The sequence below is a fragment of the Netta rufina genome (genome assembly GCF_964035555.1).
Source record: "Netta rufina genome assembly, chromosome: 2".
Classification (NCBI taxonomy): domain Eukaryota; kingdom Metazoa; phylum Chordata; class Aves; order Anseriformes; family Anatidae; genus Netta; species Netta rufina.
Window position 1 is genome coordinate 7,212,001 of NC_140124.1, and position 19,772 is coordinate 7,231,772.

The window sequence follows — 19,772 nt, forward strand, 5'->3', positions numbered from 1 at the left end:
CCAGCTAACCATACAGTGAAAGAATAACCTACTTCCACAATAGGTAGAATTTAAGAGTAAAAGTTTTAAAACAAAATTTTCTAACATTTACTAGCAGCTTTTCTTCTGATAGCATCTATTTCCTTCCAGAATGCCTGAATTTATACTCTTCTACAAAAAAAAGATTAAAATTGATTTATTATAACAGAGGATTCCAACAATGCAATAAAAAACAGGAACAAAAATAAAACAGCCTAAAAGCAACACACCTGTCTGAATTTCCATTCTTGTTCATGCTCCGATTCCCTCTGTTTTAATGGATCTTTAAAGAGGTCAGAGTCGATACGTGAGCTAGGATCAATGCTATCCTGTTGCTGTTGCCTTTTCATGGAGTCGTTTGACATCTGTACTTTATTGATGCGCAAAGCAGCTCTATTATCTCTGGCTTTTTGCTGGGAAAAGATTAAAACAAAAAAACATATGTAGTTAGCCTCGCTTTCTTTTGCTAAGAGTGAACACTGCATCTGTTATTCCCATAAAATTTAGAACCAAATTATTGGTATGACTTATTTTTATCAAAAACATGCTTGTAAAAACTACATTACAAACGTTACTAAGAACTTGAAACTGAAAATGCTTCACCCCTGTAGAAATCCTGTGTTTAAACTAACACAAACAGAGAGAACTAAGGAGTTAATAGCAGCAAAGGTTTTGTATATATGAGTCCCCGTTCAGGTACTGTGCTGAGCCAGGAAACCATGAATCCGACCATGTTACCTTTCAAATTGTGTATTGTTGTGGTCTAAAACCTGAAGACATGAGCACAGCAGATAATGCTTGGATCAATAAAGGTCAATACTGCGAAGAACTTCAATGACAAGAAATATACAGTCTACTCCATTAAATAGCCTCTATAGATCGCAGTCCGTGTTAAGTTAGCAGTATAAACATAGGATATGGGTTTATATATCAGGAAAAATTGGATGGAAGAACAGCGATTCCTCTTCAATGAGGCATTTTACAGCTATACTGACACTTTAAAACATCTAATGAAAGTTTCAGAGTCTGTTTTACTACCAGTCTAGGATGCGATTCTTTTTCTGAATCAAATCCTCCTCACATCTTCGTTTTAACAATTTTATTTGCAGTTTTCAAGTGGGGGCTGCTTGTCAGAAAAGGCTTAAATCCTCCCCTCCGACAAAGAAACAGTAACACAGATAGGAGCACCAGTGTCACAGCAGCAGAAATTAGTATCATTTCCTCTCTAAGTGACAGGATTGTGCATAGTAGTAAGAAAAGTAAAATGCCTACAGCAAAAATGTAATAACAATCTTCTGAATTTGATTTCTAAGGTAGCCTTTATTCATCCCCCCTGAGTGAAAGATCCTCAAGACAGGCAAAACAGCAGCTCCTTGTGTGCACAATGCTGAGTACACTAGAAACGGTTGTAGTTTAAGTACATGGACTGTAACATCTGTGAGGAAGTAACTGCTTCTTACTATGCAAATACATGTACATGCATGTGCAACTACATGTGCTCTTCCTACCAAACACGAAGGAAATATGCATCTATGTCTTGGATATCCGTCAGGAGAATAGGACTACATTTACTAACAGCAACGAAAAAGGAAAAGTCAGTAATAGAATTAATTGTAAAGTGATAAATGCCTGGATAAAAATCCACCCATTTAAATGAATAGTTTCTTGTAAATGCTATATGGAGGGAATCACCAAGATTTAATATAGCATGGATGAGATGACAAAGAGGTCCAAAGGTGCTGAAGTTACAGGCCTGAATGAAAAGCAGAATAATAATGATATCTCAGTGATACAGAGCAGACAATAGAGAAGGACTGTTTCAAGTGGACAGGATTTTTAGAAAGACCAAGATCTTAATGGCTTGGGTGTCTACTTCCCACACTCAATCTAGAATAATAGGTGGGGAGAATGAAGGAGACTAAAAGCATAACCTTGTAAAATCCTCAGAAATCTACATAGTGAGAATGAGAACAATCATCCAATTACTGTTCTGATGAATGAAAGAAAAGGTAAGAACTAGAAGAGAATGGAGACATAAAGAACATTGCAAAAAAGTACGTTTGCCAACGATAGCTGGGCAGGCTGAGAAGAATTAAATAAAGGTTCTGAGGTTTGGATACCATGAGGCTTTAACAAGAGGTTACAGCAGAGCATAAGGGTCGCCAGTTGAATGGCATCAGGAATCAGAGACCACATATTCCAGACAGTTACTACAAACATGTCTGTTTGCTTGACTTAGATGTGAAGAAGGTGAAGGCTTTTGGAGAGAAGAATGGAGTCCCTCATGCTCCCTACAGCATGGAGGATATTAAGAGTCTGCACTGAAGAAAGAGAAGAGAATGTAGTAATAGGGAACAGTAAGGCAAACAACAGAAGAATAAAAGAAAATGAGGAAAGCAGAGATGTGAAACACCGATGCCTCTGGAATGGTTAGTTCAGCAGGTGAAAGACTTTGGCAACTCTAATGGGGCTTAAAAGAAAACACTAGTGAGAGGGGAAGATGAAAGAGAAGAAGGTCACATCATGATCTGTTATCATCCTTATGAAGAAACCGGTGAGATCCTGTGCAGAAAGAGACAAGAGCAAGTAAGACTTGAGGCATGAATCAAATGTAGCAAGGAGGTAGTGAGAACCGCAAATGTTCTCATCTCAGTTGATGTTTTTAGATGGCACAATACTAATATAGTTTATTTCAAGGATGAAAAGCAGAAAAAACAGGTAAAAGTATTCAGAGAGAGAAACTGAATTACAAAGACATTCTTAGCGTAAGTGATCTTTCATTAACCCTACTTATTTAAGAAAATAAAAATGGAAGTATTGTAGATGAAATACTACATTTTTGCTAAAAGTATGCAAATGCAGGTGGTAGTTGTTCTTACCACATATGGAGCCCTCTCTTGCGAGCTTGCCTTCCTCCACAGTTTAGCAATTTGCTTCACTCTTGTAGCCCAGTCTGCACCAAAAAATGTGTTAATACACAAGGCATTAATAAGTCTGTTTTGTATAATTTCAAATAAAGATGCACACATTTCTACACAATATTTGACCTTATTTGGTAAATTGCTCACCTGGGAATTCTTCCTTTAGGTTAGGGAAGTTGATATTTGTATAGAGAACAGGTGCTACTGTTGCCATTTCACCCAATGCTTCCTCTTTTTCCCACTTAAGAGTGCTTCTTTGAGCATTGGACATCGTATCACCTTCACCTTCCAAAGGTGGAGCAGATGGTGCCCACGAGCTGTTTGGATCGCTTACCATTGGATTGAATGCCGGATTCTTATCCCTGGCAATGCAGAAAAAGGGTTTGTTTTGTAAACAGATTCATCTCAATATACAGAAACAATTAGCAAAGTACTTATTCTGTTTGCTATTTCAGTCGTCAGCAAGCTGCAAGAACACAGACCTTTTGTAGTGGCTGTCTAGAACTAAGTAGTTCTATGCTAACTGTATCACAGTAATTAATACCATCTCCACCATCCAAGTGATAAGCAATGGATATTTTTGACTTCCCGTCTTCACTTACCTGGTATCAGTATATGGTTGCTGTGTTATGGGAGAGAAGGTGCTCAATCCACCTCCGGGAGTCAAAGCTGTATGAGGGAGATGAGGGTTAGGGCCAATCAGACCATTCATAAGTGGTACTCTTGGAAATGCACTCTCTCCTAGAAAAAGAAGTTACATTACTGTTTTAAAGGGTGACTACTTAAGGTAGAGGTGGAAATTTCTGGTGAAGACATGCCTCACCTAATGAAGTACTAATTGCTTTAAAATTTTATACTACTGACCTTACCTTTTTGGAAAGGTTTTGAATTAAATTTACTTTGCTTTCCTACAAGCTTACGGGGTTCCTTGCTACTGCATCACATCCCTGCACAGATTTTGTCTTTTTTTTTTTAATGGTTTTCCAAAGCTTTTGCATTAGTCCATGTTGTGGTACCACACTTAATACTGAAGTATATTCCTAAAGGTTAATGGTCTGTAATATGTTATACTGAGTTCCAGTGGGGAAAAAAAAAAAAAAAGTTCCATGAAAAAAAGGAAAATCCACACTGCTGCCAAGCACCAATCATGAAGAAAGTTGCTTTTAGTCCTTGGGGAATTACGATTAATCACCTGAATTAAACATCTCTTCTTCTGAGACAGCAGTGTATCAAAGGAAGCCCTGTTATCTACTAACTCCCTAATGTGTAAACGATGAACTAGACAAAACCTAGTCAAATGAGCATCAGCATTGTAATTGAATGTCCAGCCTAGCACTATTAAGGAGGAAAATTTTATTTATTTGATTAAAATATTAGGCAAATCTGGCAGAGGCAGATTCATTCCAGCAGATGGTCTTTGCAGATGTTCCTACATGGAATTAACACTGACCTTTGAATCCCTGTCACTGAAGTGCAATTATCAATATGTTCTGGATATTTTCCTAATAGCACAAAAGTAACTCAGGAATAGACATATCTGTAGGATAATTCACTGTATCACTCTCTCACACTTGACATGACTGTTTTTTGATTTATACATTACATAAACTACCCAGGGAAGTTTAGTTTGGATGACAGTAACTTGATTAGAATTTAGGAAAACGTGCCTTATCATAGCTCCTAAACAGCTAGTATATGGTAACTCAAGTCCTGGCAAACAAACACAACAGAGAGTCAAGGCTTTCATTCACACAGTAGGCTTACGTGTCTGTATGAGAAGAGACTGTTAATTTTATTTGAAATTGCTGAAACTTGATACAAGCTTCCCCATTACTGAAGTATTTATCTCACAGAAACATGTGGATCATTACACCATAACTGAACCAAATTACAAATCTAAAACTTCGTAATTGTGGCAATTCCCACAGGGAGAAAGTTAAACAATCTTACAGAACTCTAATGTTGAAGTTATCAAATATCCAAATAACTGGGAAACTGGCACTGATATCTATATTATCTTTTGCTTTAAATCACCTCATTATTTGCTTTAAACTCTCTCCTTTCCAAGACTTTTTGAAGTATTTCCTTTTTATGGAAATTCAATCAACTAGGAAACCAATCTTTTTTTTTTCTCTTATGATTAATTCATGGGTGAAATCAATTTGCATGCTACTTTTTGTAGTACCAGCATAATAAGATTGGGCACTCTTTATATGAGCTCAAGGAAAATCCACTAATGGTGATGTGTGATGAGAAGAGTGTATTTAATTATGCTCATACATACTGCTAAAATCTTGCTCTACTAGAAACAACAACAAGAAGTATCAGTTTGCCCCTTGCTTTCAATATAAAAGCAGTAAGGCACTGTATTAATTCATAACAATTTTAATAGTAAGAAAGAAAATAAATGATACATTCCAAAATTTCTTAGCCTCCTCTTTATTATTTGGATAGGAATTCTTAACGTTACACTGAATTCTTAAAAGAAATGTAAGACTCACTAAATCACTGTCACACAGACTTTTTCATTAGTCTCGAGGAGGTACTCAGAAGTAATGAAAGAGCAAAATCAGAAGAGAACACATGCTTTATCACAGACAATTTCAAGAATATGAAAGTGTCAGCTAAAATAAAAGCTCCAATATGTCACAAAAATCTGAAATAGTTGTCCCTTTCAGTTAGCAACATTTACCTGCATATTAATTACAGACTCCCTTCAAAACTTTTTTAGAAAAGTATTTCATGAGTTAACAACAGCAGGTTCCAGGAATTAACAACAGCAGAAATTAAGACATGTCCTACTTTCATGTTGGCATTTAACAGACGTACAACTCTCCCTGATTAAGCTTCTGTTGTTAGAAGTAACAAAGGGACTTACCTTGGCTGTGCAAAGACATAAGTTGTGGTGGAGGTGGAGGCTGCGGCAAAGGTGCTGGCTGTGTGGTTGCTGGACTTAATACAGCTGTGAACAGATCTTCAACATCCTTTCCTCCTAGTTCTGCAAAAACACTGTGCGTAAGTTGGCTGGCATTGTTTACAAACTGTATCTTGTAGAAGACAACACAGATTAAGAACACGTACCTGGGATTTTGTACAATTTGCCAAGAATAGCACCTGGGCAAATTAAAAACAACACATAATGAGTAATCACCAAAAAATGCAATAAAAATAATTCTGCAACCAAATGCAAACAGTCAATGTTACCTTACGTAGGTAGCAATTTGAGTTTAAAAACAAACAAACAAAACAAAAAACAAAAAACAAGTTTTCTGTAAGACCAGATCAAGAATGAAAAAAAAATTACCATCTGTGACCATTTTGTCTAGCTCTGGACTGAGGATTCCATCCAATTGTTCTTCACTCAATGGCCGTGAACTCGGGTTGACATTTGGCTGAGGCAGAGAAGAAGGATCATCAGAGATGGGGCCAATATCCAATCCAGCTGAAGGAGGAAAGAATATTAAATTAGACATAAGCAGTAAAACCTACTAATATAGAATAAAGGCCATACAACTTTTTCTTTTTTTTTTTTTTTTTTTTTTGGTAGCGCTATCAACTAAATGAAGACTTTGTTAAAATTTGAAAGGAAAGGCAAAATATGACATCCATTAGAAAAAAGTAAACAAACACTCCCACTAATTATCTCCAGTTTACTGTACTGTTTGAGGAATGTTAATTGAATAGAATGCAACTAGAACAAGAGAAAAATTGTGTTGAAATAAGACTACCGAGTTCAGTTACAGCAATTTTTCAAGCATGTAGTTTTCAGTATGCAGTTCCAATATAATTATTTTTCACATTTTAAAAACAATAACACTAGCAGGCAGTATGTTGCATCCTGGTACATTAAGCTTCACTCCAAACATTCTTATGTATTACATTAATTATCTACTGAAGTGCTCTTGAAGTGTACTCAATATCAAACCAGTTATAGAAGCTTCCATCCCAAAAACAACTACTGAACATTCCAGGTTATATTAGGCAAAGTTTTTTGTTGACACTGAGAAAACGTAACTTTCTACTTAAATTTCACAGCATCCTTTACAAGTCAATAAATCTCTCAAAAGAGAAACATCTTTGAAAATAAAGCTAGACACTTCAGCATTTAGAATATATTTCTGTATTAAACACCAAATAAAAATATATTTAAAATAATGAAACATGCCATTCTACTTATTGTTGAAGTGTGTCGAAGTGATGAACGATCGTCCAGTGAAAACAAAAAAGATTGATGCTGTCTACTCTATTCATGCCTTAATATGTTCACATTGTTAAAATGCTTGTAATTTATTAAAGATACAACTACAATAAAAACTACACACTACTACTATAAGTAATATTAACGGCGACAGAAAGAAAATGCATGGTTTTGTAACATGAAACACAAAAACTCACGAAGGTTTTCAAAAACTGGAAGCAAAACTTTATGCAATACTCTACTAAATGTGGAGTGCAGAGTTTATAGGTCATGTTAGACTCAATACAGAAAGAGTGGAAAACAAAAGCATGAATTAGTGTCACAGTAAAGGACTACTAGCTTCTACACATGCAGTTGTTTCAGCTAAAACCACTAGGAAAGATGACTACTTCTAACCATGGATCATCCATTGTTTAGTTTCTTACCAAATGGGGAGGGTGAGTTCTCAACCTGGAAAGTGCATAAATCAAGACCTACAGGACCCAAACCAGATAAAATGGATGATTATAACATGAAAACAAACAAAAAAAAAAGTAAAGAAAAAGCTGCATGCTGAAAAAGCTACGCAGGTATGACAGATAATAGAAGCTGTTTTTTTTTCTCTCTCTCTAGAGAAGCAAAGCAAAGAGCCAGGTAAAAAAAAATGCCGAAGAGGTTGGGTTGTTTTTTTTTTTTTTGTAGAAGACAAAATCACCTCAAGCCAAGGTGTTCTTAAGATACGAAAATCCTGTCTGAAATCACCTACAGCACAACCTAGAATACAACAACTACATATATAGTAAAGAGAAAAAAAAGAACACAAATTCCAGAGAGACCTTATAAACATACATACCTGAATGATCTCCAGACTTCACCAAATCATCAGAAAGTATTCCAAGAATATCATCATCGGTGTTTAAGACCTCAGAAAGATCAGCCAAGGGATCGTCAGTGCTACCTGTAGAAGACAAAGTAAAATTAACTGATTGTGGCATTTTTATGTTTAAACATGACTCTGGTGATGTATGACAGCTTGAGCTATAGACTCAAACACAGGTTTACCAGGCTATACTGGCCCTCCTCGTGTGCCACGCACTGTAGGTTCCTCTTAAATGGGAAACAAGTCATCATCCCCTCCCCACTCAGTACCACAGCCATGTTCACATGTTTAAATTGATCAGTATTTCTGGAGCATAATAAAACCAATAAATCAGTTGTGCAGAAGAAAGACTGCTTTTATTTATTTATTTATTTATTTATTTTAAGGAACCTTTTTTTACGTTTTAGGAAAAAAAGTATCTAATGAGAACTCAACATGTAAGACACAAAGGCCCATGAATGTAAGAATCAACAAATATGTTTGGTAAAGGAGACAGCTCACAGAAAGTGAATGGGAAATATTAAAAAAAAAATACAGAAAAAATAAAATTATCAGTATTCTTCTCTTACCACCACTATCTTTCTTAACACTATAGAGCAACAGTTACTACAACCTGATACGGAAAGAAAACTTAACAGTAAGAAGGAGTAGTAAGTAAATGGAAACTGAAGCTGCTACTTTTATGATCAGAAGTTCTGGAGAAATGAGAACAACTGGAGGTAGAAATGTTACGTTTGTTTGCAATCTAGCAAAAACTAGTCTGATCCTAGCAAAAAATTATGGAATATTAAATAATAATTCTGGATATGATTTTCTTCTTGACATCCCATTCATTAGGGTGAAGCAACTCCAAACAACCCATCTGGTTTTATTAACTAGGTTTTAGGATGATTACAGACATGCATCATTTAAAGAAAATTATTTGACAAACAAAGAGAATTTGAGAAAAGTATTTTTCAAAAAAACTGCAAACTGTCGTGACCACATGAGAAATCCCTGCAAAAACAAATGTGAAGAGATGGTAAAACACAAAGATGCATATAATTAACATATAATTAACAGAGAAAAGGTATTAATACAAATCATACAACATGCAATAAGGAAAACCAATATGGGCAAGTAAAAGGGACCAGAAAGTCAAAGGGCAAACGTATTTCATAGATATACGGGTTATCTTTCCCACTGCTCCTACCCAGCTTCCCCAGAAAAGTATTTCTAGCTTAACTGTGAGGCCTGGTGCCAAGGATTTAATGATATTTAATATATTATATTATATATTAATATAATGATATTTAATGAGGCTATTTTCCAATCTGCTAAACTTTACAGTGATTTCAAAGTTCCTTTTGTTCTTCAGAGACGACTCTTTTCCCTCCAACCATTAGTAAGAGTCAAAATGAAAATTCACTTTGCTACTTTTATTCTTCATTTTTATCCTCTGTAAGACCGAGGAAATGATGCCATCTTAATTAAATATCTTATGTTTGCCACTCAGGTCAATCGATGTGTCAGCATACAATGCTCTATTAACAGATAGGTAAGTAACACAGCTCCTCCCAGTATTAGGAGGAGTACTTATAAGTGTCTCCAAACCAAAAACCACTTTGTTTAATTATTTTAATTGTGGGCTTGGTAAAAAGGACTATGAAATTTAAGGTTTTAAACACAAGCTAGTTGTTTGTTTGTTTTTTTGATATACATTTTCTTCCTGGCAATTTGGTCAAACACAATCGTGAAAGTCAGTAACTTGCACCAGGCACCAAGCCGTGGTGTTAAGGTCTTCACTTGGCTAACAGGCAAAGAACAGACTTGAGCTGTCTTCTAACTTTTCCGAGCTCCTGCCTGAAGGTAGGCAAGTAGCAGGGAGAAAAAAGCCCTTCTGAGGGAAGTACCAAGACCATTTCAGCATCCTTCAATACGCTATGGTGCTTTCCTCCACAGCCTTTAGTAACGTGCTTGGGAAGAGTCCCTAAGAATCCAACTTCTAGAACAAACCTAAATACATTGAGTAAGTAGCAAGAAAAGACTCAGGTGTAGAGATGTAAAACCAATGCGTTGACCACCCACAGTTACCAACTGGTTGTGAATAAATTCAGGCTTGAAGTTGCAAGGCTTCTAACTGCTAAGGCAATCAGGCTCTGTAATGGCCTTCTGATGAGACTGGTGGATTGGAAAAAAGCCAACCGCTATCAAGATCGAGCTGGTTAAGTCTATAAAAAGACCGAGTGTCAGCAGTAGCAGGAGGCTATGCTCTATGATCCATAAGCCTTATCTCATATAAGACATCTAAAGTGAAGTGGTGTTTTTTTTTTTTTCAGTTTTAATTCAATGGATGCTAAATATTATCTTGGAAATAACTAAATCCCTTTTATTCAGCTGCTCCAGATCAGAATCAATAGCCAGTTGACATCTGTGCCAAACAAATAGCTCAATACTGCTCATTAACTTGACTCTTCAGAACAGAGATGAAAACTAAGACAAAGCAAGAAAGAAAATAACTTGCTTATAATGCTGGATCTGTAACAGAGCAGGATTCTACTGCTACCTCGTGATCCTGATTCCTCTGATACATTTAGTTTAATTTATTTATTACAGGAGTAAAAATGCCTCTCCCAGGGCTGCAGCCACCCTAACGTGTTTAATCACAGACTAATGTATCTAGATTTAAGATATCCCAGTAGCGATGGAATTAGCTGTGCAGGGACGCAGATGACTCCTCTCTTTTTGTTTAGGAATAATTTCCTTAGCATTCTCTGGAGACCCTATTTAAATAGATGACTTTTTCAGCATTCCCAGGAAAAAATATACTGAATATAATCTATTTTAAACACAAAGAAAGTTCACATTTCCAGAACTTTGCCAAGATGCTTTTTTTTTTTAATTTTGATGAGGCACACTCAGGTCAAGGCTCTCAGGAGTGACATAGAGTCCCCACATCACTCAGGATATATCAGATCACAACCCCAGATCACAGAGGATGTACAGATCATGGTCAACACCTTCATCATTACCAACGAGCAGCCAGGAGACTGGAGACCTGGTGCTGTGTTCCTGGTGAGCAAGCCCTTGCACTCTGCTCTAGCAGCTTTCTTTTAAATGATTTTAAGGTTTGACCCCATACATAGTGTGCCACTTGTGTTATAAAACCATGGGAGAGGTGAATCTTACAACCAAAAATACAAATTGCAACCTCTTTGCTAGATCGAAACCAGAACTGGCAGCCTAAAGCTCACTTTAATCACCGTTGCTAGTAACTGAGAGTGAAGAACGGACTCTAAAAACCCTCTTCTGTCTGGCTCTGCCAATCACCATCATTGCTGCCATCTTGTCTGGCAAAAGCTTTGGCTACTCTTAACCAGGCTCTAAGAATAAACAGTCACAGCATGTTGCTGCAGTGCATTGTCAATTCGTTAGCAGACTGAACACATCACTGTTAAACTCCCTACCAGTCCTGTGTGCATGTGGAAAAGGGAAACAGATCTACTAACTTCCTCCTAAGATGCTTAAGAGCTCTTTGGAAGAGGAACAAACATATCTAACCCTTATTGCTGGGTTTAATCAACTGAGTTTGCATGAGAAGAACATCTTCCTTGTGGAAAAGACCTACCCAGTTAAGCAAGGATTCTCATAGGAGTTAGCAATCCTGGTTACAACTGGCACTGTAGGAAAATAACACAGTAATGACGTGCTCCTACCACCTCCAGGTGCAGGGAACAAAGCAGGGCTGTAGCAAACTGATGGAAATAGCACAGGTGCTCTCAGACGCTGCTCTCATCACCAGCTCCTCTGCAATACTAGCCAGAAGGGAAGATCTGACTGCTGCTAGCTCGATAATTAGCAAATTTAGCAAGGTCTCCATCAATCAGATGGAATCTGGCTCTGTCAGACATGTGGATGCTATTGTGGAAGTAACTGTCTCCCACATGGTCACAGCAAAAGAGTTAAGAAAAATTGCACTGGAACTGATCAATGTTGGCAGATGACTTCAGCCGCTGGCTCTCCAACTACAACAAACAGCTCCGTCTGGACACAATTTTGGCCTGAAATCTTAACGGTAGAGAGACAATTGTTGAGAACATTCCTACGGCCAGAAAACACTGTCCTTTTAGACTCTCATATAAAATGGGAAAGACAGGAGGTTATCCACTGAAGCTGTTGCAAGTAATTCATTTATTTCCTAATAACCACCCCTTTATAATTTATTTCTGCATGAAAAGAAGAGGAAATGATGAAGTTTTACAACTTTGCTTATTCATAAAGAACTTAAAAAAATCCTTTCCATTTTGGAAAAAGACAATATTATATTAACATCAAGTTTCAGCAGTTTAAAAACCTTCCTTATACTACCATAATATATAAACTTTAATGATTTTAATTACGCAGTTTGAGATGCCAACAAAGACTTCAGAATCTGCGCTTCATGAAAGAAAGCTGGGGTGAGAAAATGTGTGACTGTATTTTCTTGTAGTGCTGGAATCAATGGAATATAGAACTTGAAACACTCCATTTCCAGTAGTTTCCCCTTAAGGGGAAGTTAACCTTTGTATTCTCCATTACTCACAATTTCATCTGTATAACAATCAATGTTTAATTATAATGTAGCCTTTTGCTTTTCATTTAGCAGATTTTCAGTGAGTAACGATCACAAAAAAGTGATCTTTCTACAAAAGACTCTCTGGGCATTGGAAGCTGTACTAGTGTGTGTCAACATTTTTATATGGAGAAAGACAGTGAAGATGAGCTGAAACAACTCACAAATTAACGAATATAAACAAGATACAAAAACAGTTTTTTAAAAGTTCAGAATAGTAAGACACCTCCAGCTAACAGCATATACAAGACACAAAGGAAAAAAAAAAAAGCGGAGCAGACAGTAAGGTTTTTGTTTTTAATTGCTCCTTTGTGTGAAGCTGCCCTTTCAGCAGCATGTATAACCCTCTGGCTACTTGCAAAACTCCCAATATTATCTCCAGCAAAGCTTTGCAATGGAAAGCAAAACCAGAAGATCACCTAGGGGCTACAAACTGTACCTTGAAAGGGCACTCATGTTCAGAAAGGGCATGGTGAACCACGAGGAGGAGAGGAGATTGGTAACCTAAAATAATCTAAAACATTGAAGATAGAAGCTGGATGATACTCATCCAACTAACATTCAGAACACTACTAAAAATGCCTTTTAATCAGAGGGTTTTTTTTGCATTCTCCTATAAGGGATCTGTATGAGCATTCTTAGATGGAATTCATTTTCATGAATTTTACAGACATGGATGTTACAGTCAAGGAATTTCAGATTTTGTATTAAGTTCCAGTTGCCACGCCATCCACTGCTCTTGCTGCAACAAGTAAAGCCCTGGAGCTAGACGTCACTGATTATAAATGTAACTCAACCTCACAAGAGCACTTGATGTACAGAATGCTGGAAAATACATCAGTCTGCACTCCAGAAGTGTGGAAGAGCCCCATTTACAACAAAAACAAACTACGGGATTATCACTAACTTTAGCTTTGTATACCTTGAGGTCCCAGTTTTGCCTGAGCTGGAGTGGAGGTTGAGCTACGAAGTGGGTCTGATGAAGGATCCAGGAAATTGGTGGTCAGATTTGTTTTACATGAGAGTGGAAGTGATTCTTCAGGCAAATTATCGAGGCTCATCTTGTTTTGTCTACTGGTATCTAGTAGATCCTTCCCAAAGAAAGCTTCCTGCAAAGAGGGCAAAATGATTCAATATAGGAAGAACAGTCTATCTACTGAAAAGATTACACACCCAGCAACGTTAAAATGAAAACCCCAATGATTACTAGAAAAGTAAAATTACAGTCTCAGTCCCATACCTTTCCAGGTATAAGATCTTCTCCAGGCTATGAGGTGTGGATACAGCTGATACATAGCTTACCTGAGGTAGCTACATAACTCCCTTAAATTCACATCTTAAATTATATAGAAAAACTTCTGTCTTCTTATGTATATACAGCATAGACAGTGTACCAATACAGTGCTATTGAAAAAACATATGAATCTCAAAGAAGCTATTCAGTATTTCTTCTTGCACAAAAAATGAGAGCTTAAGGGGAAAGCTACTGAACAACTTGATTAAAGCCATGAAAAAGTTGATGAAAATACTCAAGCTCACTGTGGTCCGAGTTCTAGAATGATTAAATGCTGCACTGCAGTTAGTACAAAATCGTCCTAAGGGAGAATTGCAGTAACAAACTACCTAAAGGTGTTTAAAATACTATTCACAGCCACCACTCACCGATACCTGACTACTTGAGTAATTTGCCAAGAGCCTATCAAGTTTTATTCATTGCCTAACAACTTTTCCTGTTTTCACGTTGTCTTTAAAACCTCGATTTAGGACATAGCATCTAGAAATAAAGCTACAGACTGATTTTTATTATCAGTTATTCCTATTAATTATTCTGTTCTACATGACTAATATGTGCATTAAGAAAAACAATTTGTTCTTATTAATACAAAGGAAATTTTACTTAAGTATTTTCTTTCCAGTTCACTTCCCCACTTAGGAAATACAAATTATTTTTAGACAGATTGTTCTGCCTCTGTCAATTTTGCTTGCAGTCCTGACACAGTTTATGCCATGAAGTTTGGTAAAGATCTACAAAATAAGGTTTTCATGAAAAAGGTGGCTGAGAAGAAGAGCACACCAAATAATGTTCTCAGTGAGAGGAAGATACAAACCAGATGGTTTATAAACCAGGTGAGGATAGGTAAGCTGGTCAATCAGCATTAACATCTTGGTTATTATCCACATTCCTGAAGACCAAGTGTTACCTCTCTTAGCTCTGGGGACATGACGTTAGTAATGGTCAGTAAAAGAGCAGGAATTATCATGGTGGGGAGATGCAGAGCATATAAAAAGATGAATCTATGGAAAAACTTCCCCCTATGAAATCCTGTTCTATAATCTTCTGTAAAGAACAAGTAGTATTCAGAGGAAGTGGAATGATGAAACTAAGACATCTTACACCGCTGAATGTGGTACACAAGATGACAAGCTGAAAATGTCATGTGTCAGTTTACAGAGAAAACAAAGGATTTGTTTTTCCTCTCTCTCAGAACAAGTAGAAGCCTATACACTGAAGAGATTTAACATAATATACAGCTTTCTCTACAAAGTTACAAACATTTCCTACAGAAAACGCATTACATTTGAATGGTAAATTGGGAATCAGAATAGAAATATTTATGGTGTAAATGAATCAACAAACACAAAGGTCAGTTTTAAAAGTGTATTTACTCAGAAAGTATACCAGTAGTTTTACCTGCAAGTAGACAGGAAAGGTTTCTTCAAGTTTATTCTTCTTTTTCCTGTAACGCTTTTTTATTTTCTCGGTACTTTCAGAAGCTGGGGTAGACTCCTCAACTGGAGTGTCTGGCAACTGTTCTGTCCAACCTGAAAGAGTAACATTCGGGCACAAATAAATAAAATGCTCTGAGTCTTGCTCAACAGGTACAGGGCTAGCATGCCTAACACATCTTACTACCTATTTGTGTGCATGAGTTTATTATTCTGAATATCACTGTAGATACACTCTGAAGGTGGCTTTTTATCAGCTGTGAACCTGGTCACCTGGGCCCAGGAAGGCAGAAATGCCATCTGCGATACTAGCCACATCATGATCTTGCCGTACTTCATTAGCTTTAGATAGACCTTTAACTTTTCTACCTAGCCTACCTAGGAATTCGGTCATTTGAGAGAAATTATAGCTGGCATTCAACCAGATATTTGCAAGAGAATTCTACTGAAGTGCTGTCTCTAGAATCAACACTGTTGAGCTACACATTAATCACCCTTCAATTTATAAACTAATTTTTCTCAAAGTGAAGGCACAAACCATTTTTTAAAATCTGAAAAATGACTTGTACAAATAATGAACAGGCCAGAAAAAGAAATCTATAAAGAAGCCCTTCAAGAAAAATTACACATTTATTCAGCTATCATGCACGAAGCTGCACAGCATTTTTTCCTAACAAGCACAAAAGCACAGTGTGCTAATCAATCATTTAATACTTTATTTTGACAGACCAGTGAAAACAGTAGAGGTAAGAGCTAAACTTTTTAAGTCCTTCACTTCTCCCTTGCCAAAGCTAATTACATTAAGTTAATGGCCTTGGGAAGTTATTTAAGAAACTACATTACGTAGTAAAATTTGCCATGCTTTGTACTAGAGTCATCTCCTGTACCACATTCAGAGGGCACCAAGTAAGCTGAGGCTCATCGACCCCATGACCTCTGTGCTGTTCAAGAGTGAGCTTTTGCAGAAAAAGGGAGCGGGACATGACAAGAATAGCAAACAACTCTGTAAGGCTGATGAGCACTGGCAGCTGAGGAGCAGGCTCTCAGCAAGCTAAGATGATTTACAACATACAAAGATATTCTGAGTTGTTTTTTTCTTAACAAGCAATTGTGCCTGAGCAAGTAGAGAAACTCAGCTGTTTAATTGAAGAATACTTAAAAATACTGCTTTTAACAATCTGCATTGTACTGGTACGTAGAATGGGTAATTAACTTTTCTCTAACTTATAGGAGAAGATCCCTACATAGAAATTGAAAAACATTAGAACGAAGTTCTTCAATACTATCTGAAACAAGCTGGTATGCCACACTGCAACAATATTTACAAAGCAGAAAAACATAGCTGTAACATTAACATACTGAAGAGAAAGCAAGCACTTTTTCTGAACTGGGGACCCAGATACAATACTGGGTTGCAATGCTAACAGAAACATTTGTTGACTTCACAAAGCAGTTCTACAAACACAGGCAAGGACAAAATTATCAGTAATACAAGTTGGTAACTTGTGTTATTTTTTATTGCATTAACCATGAACAACAACAAAAACACACTAAGTTTCTGTCCTTACCTTCATCTCTGCCAGGCAACTGCTCAGAAACAGATCCAGAAGAATCTTTCCTGGAGAGAGATCTTTTAGTCTTCCCCTGCCCTGTACGACTTCTTTGACGTACCATAAATCCACCAATACCTAACAAGAAAGAAAAATTCAGTACATCGATTAAAACTGTGTTTCATAGCAAGAATGAGAGCCAAGATTGTCCTGCAGGTAAATGAGACAACTGCGTCTGCAGAGGTCTAAGAAGAAATCTGATATACTTGATGAATTTTCATTTCTTAATTTTGATGCCTCAGTGGGTATGTATGTAATTATCAAAATGGATCAGAATTTTAGGACCTCAGTACATCCACAAGAAGATTAAATCACCAAACCTGGCAACTTTCAGATGCTGTTTTTTTCCTCCCTTGGCAAGCTGATGAATTGCTAAAATTAATCAATCTACTAAATGAAACCTATTAAAGAACATTAAAGGGTCATAAGAAACTACAAATTGCTCTGGAGAGCCCACCACTCCAAACGACGGTACTAAAGATGGATGTATCACAAAATAAAAAGATAATTAACCAACATCATACAGCCTGAAACTCCAGAATCCTTCACCAAAGATTGACTGCAGCGTTCCTGGTCCCTTACAGTTGGTGTATAGGTATGTAAATGCATCAGACTCAGGTTTGTTTCATTTTTCAGGGAAATTGTTGGCTGCAGAAAACTAACAGATGGCTGCTCAACTCATGATCCAAAATCACTCTGAGCAAATGAAGCTCTCTCCTCTTGAGGACCCGTCAGTGGAAATAAATGGCTTATTGAAGTGTATTACTTGTAGAGAAACAGGAAATCTCTGTTAAGTGCTGTGGGTTTGTACCACGTTCTCATCGTGGAAGGCAAAAGACCCATGGGTATGACCTGCTGAGCGCTGGGTTGGGGCTCTTCCTCAGCGTTCTGGGAAATGACATGGGGAGGGAAAATGGTGGTAGAGATTTGTTTAGCTACTAATAGAGAAGCAAGAGAAATTGGACCATGCTGTAGCTCCCGCTTCCTTTCTCTGTTCTCCTCCCCTGCTATCTTCATAATCAGAGGATATGGCCCATTACAACGAGAAGGATGGGCGTGACTGGCAAAAACAGTATTTGTGACAGCAAAGACTACAATCGGCTTATTATCCACAGTAGTGGGAGGCTGCGTAAGGAAAAACAAAACCAACATGTAACACAGACACCGAGGCATACGGAGGGGTGTGATGTAGGGGCTCTTCAAAAAGCCAGACTTTATCTAAGCAGAGCTTATTATCTGGGGTTCAGTATGAGCCCTAATAAATCAGAGCCACTTCCTCCCGAGTCACTCGGGTATCTAGCTGCTTCTGCCTGGAGACAGCTCAAGTGTTTCTGCATCCAGGACACCCAGTTATTCTGCAGTCAGGATAATAAAGAATTGACACCACTGATAAAGCAAAATAAAATAATTCATCCTGTAACTGCATTCATTAAAATTCATCTGCAAATGTTTAGTAAATTACTGCTATCAACTAGCTCAGAAATTAAGTAAAATACTGGCAGAAAGTTCTCTGAAGTTCAGATATTGCCAGATGTATGTAAATACATGCACACACACACAAACTGTACTCCCATCAGGTAGACAGCGTACATCTTCCTACTAAGTTAGGAATCATTAAGAAGGTATAGATTTGAACTACAAACTGGTAATTGGCAATGTTTTACTGCAAGCGTATGGCTGTGCAGCAACCTTTGGAAAGGTATGTTGGTAAGAGAACTAAAAAAATATTTTAACCATAACAGGAAACAATGCTAAAATCAACAGATAGCTTAGAACAATTCGTAATTCTATTCTTTTTCTATATATTTTTAGTAATACAGAAAAAAGCCTTAGAACAACCGACACGATAATATAACGTATTCATCCTACCAGGTCTGTATGGTTTTCGCTTTCTTTTCTTAATCCCATCAGCTCCCTCTGCCACTTTGGTATCATCATCTGCAGCCTCCCGTTCTGGGCTGGAATCCGATTTTCCATCACAGTCCATGAGATCACCCTCTGCAGACAAAAATGCAGTGGTAAGTTCAACTGGAAAAGGGAAGGAAGACATTTTTTCAAGATGTCTACAGCTGAATGATTTCTTCGAAATGGATTGAAAATAACAGATTTTTTTCAGGCAGGTGATAGAGAGCTACGCCCTTTAGACACTTTTGAGAAACCCACCCTAACTGTACCCAATGATCCCGTATACAGGTTGATTTCCTGTGAGGTTATGGCTACACAAAACCAGAGAATAAACACTATCGTTGCTATATGTGGATCCTGACATTGTTTTCCCCATAGAAAATCCTTTCAGAATCCTGTGCAGCATGTCCTAAGTCCCTGAGCAAATTCTAACAATACATAGAGGAACACGAATACCATCTACCATGTAAGATATGCTCTGTTTACCTTCCCCTAAATTCTGCTTGGGAAGAGTTTGTTTTTGTTGAGAAGACAGACTGAAAAAATGCAGCCTACACTTGGAAGGTAATATGTAATGACTCTTAGGTTGGAGGGTTCTTGACTTGAAGCTGTGTGACTGACTGAAAGCAGATTTGTTTATTCAGAGGAGTTTGATTTATATAGCAGAAAATTCAGCCCAAGGAATTAGTCAGCCTTGAAGATGAAGACCACAATTCTGAGTTTATATTCTGTGGGAACACGGGGTAGAAACCAGATGTAAAGTACAATGGCATTAAGAAGTCTTCGGTGTTGAAGAGAGACCGAGTTAATTCTGTTCCTGATAGCCCCGAAGAGTCAATACAATAATGACCTTACATCTTCATTTTACTGTAAAGCTTTTGAAACATCTAGACTAAACATACTCTTGTCCCTGGAAAGAGACCAGAATTCAGATTCTCTGCCT

The 19,772-nt window shown here is 37.3% G+C and overlaps 1 protein-coding gene across 8 annotated transcripts in view; it reads right to left on the minus strand.

The window, feature by feature from the left end:
- Positions 1-19,772, minus strand: part of KMT2C (lysine methyltransferase 2C) — a 195,371-nt gene that overhangs the window by 34,669 nt on the left and 140,930 nt on the right. For 7 of the 8 annotated variants that reach the window (XM_084281564.1, XM_084281563.1, XM_084281560.1 and 4 more), the window contains 13 exons: positions 18,794-18,922; positions 16,883-17,002; positions 15,280-15,410; positions 13,510-13,696; positions 7,970-8,074; positions 7,563-7,610; positions 6,244-6,381; positions 6,021-6,053; positions 5,818-5,937; positions 3,542-3,680; positions 3,087-3,301; positions 2,898-2,971; positions 249-431 (listed from right to left, as the gene is read on the minus strand). In XM_084281564.1, the coding sequence (XP_084137690.1) occupies positions 249-431; positions 2,898-2,971; positions 3,087-3,301; positions 3,542-3,680; positions 5,818-5,937; positions 6,021-6,053; positions 6,244-6,381; positions 7,563-7,610; positions 7,970-8,074; positions 13,510-13,696; positions 15,280-15,410; positions 16,883-17,002; positions 18,794-18,922 (1,622 nt within the window). The remainder of the gene's footprint in view (positions 1-248; positions 432-2,897; positions 2,972-3,086; positions 3,302-3,541; positions 3,681-5,817; positions 5,938-6,020; positions 6,054-6,243; positions 6,382-7,562; positions 7,611-7,969; positions 8,075-13,509; positions 13,697-15,279; positions 15,411-16,882; positions 17,003-18,793; positions 18,923-19,772) is intronic. The other variant, XM_084281562.1, reaches the window with a different exon arrangement.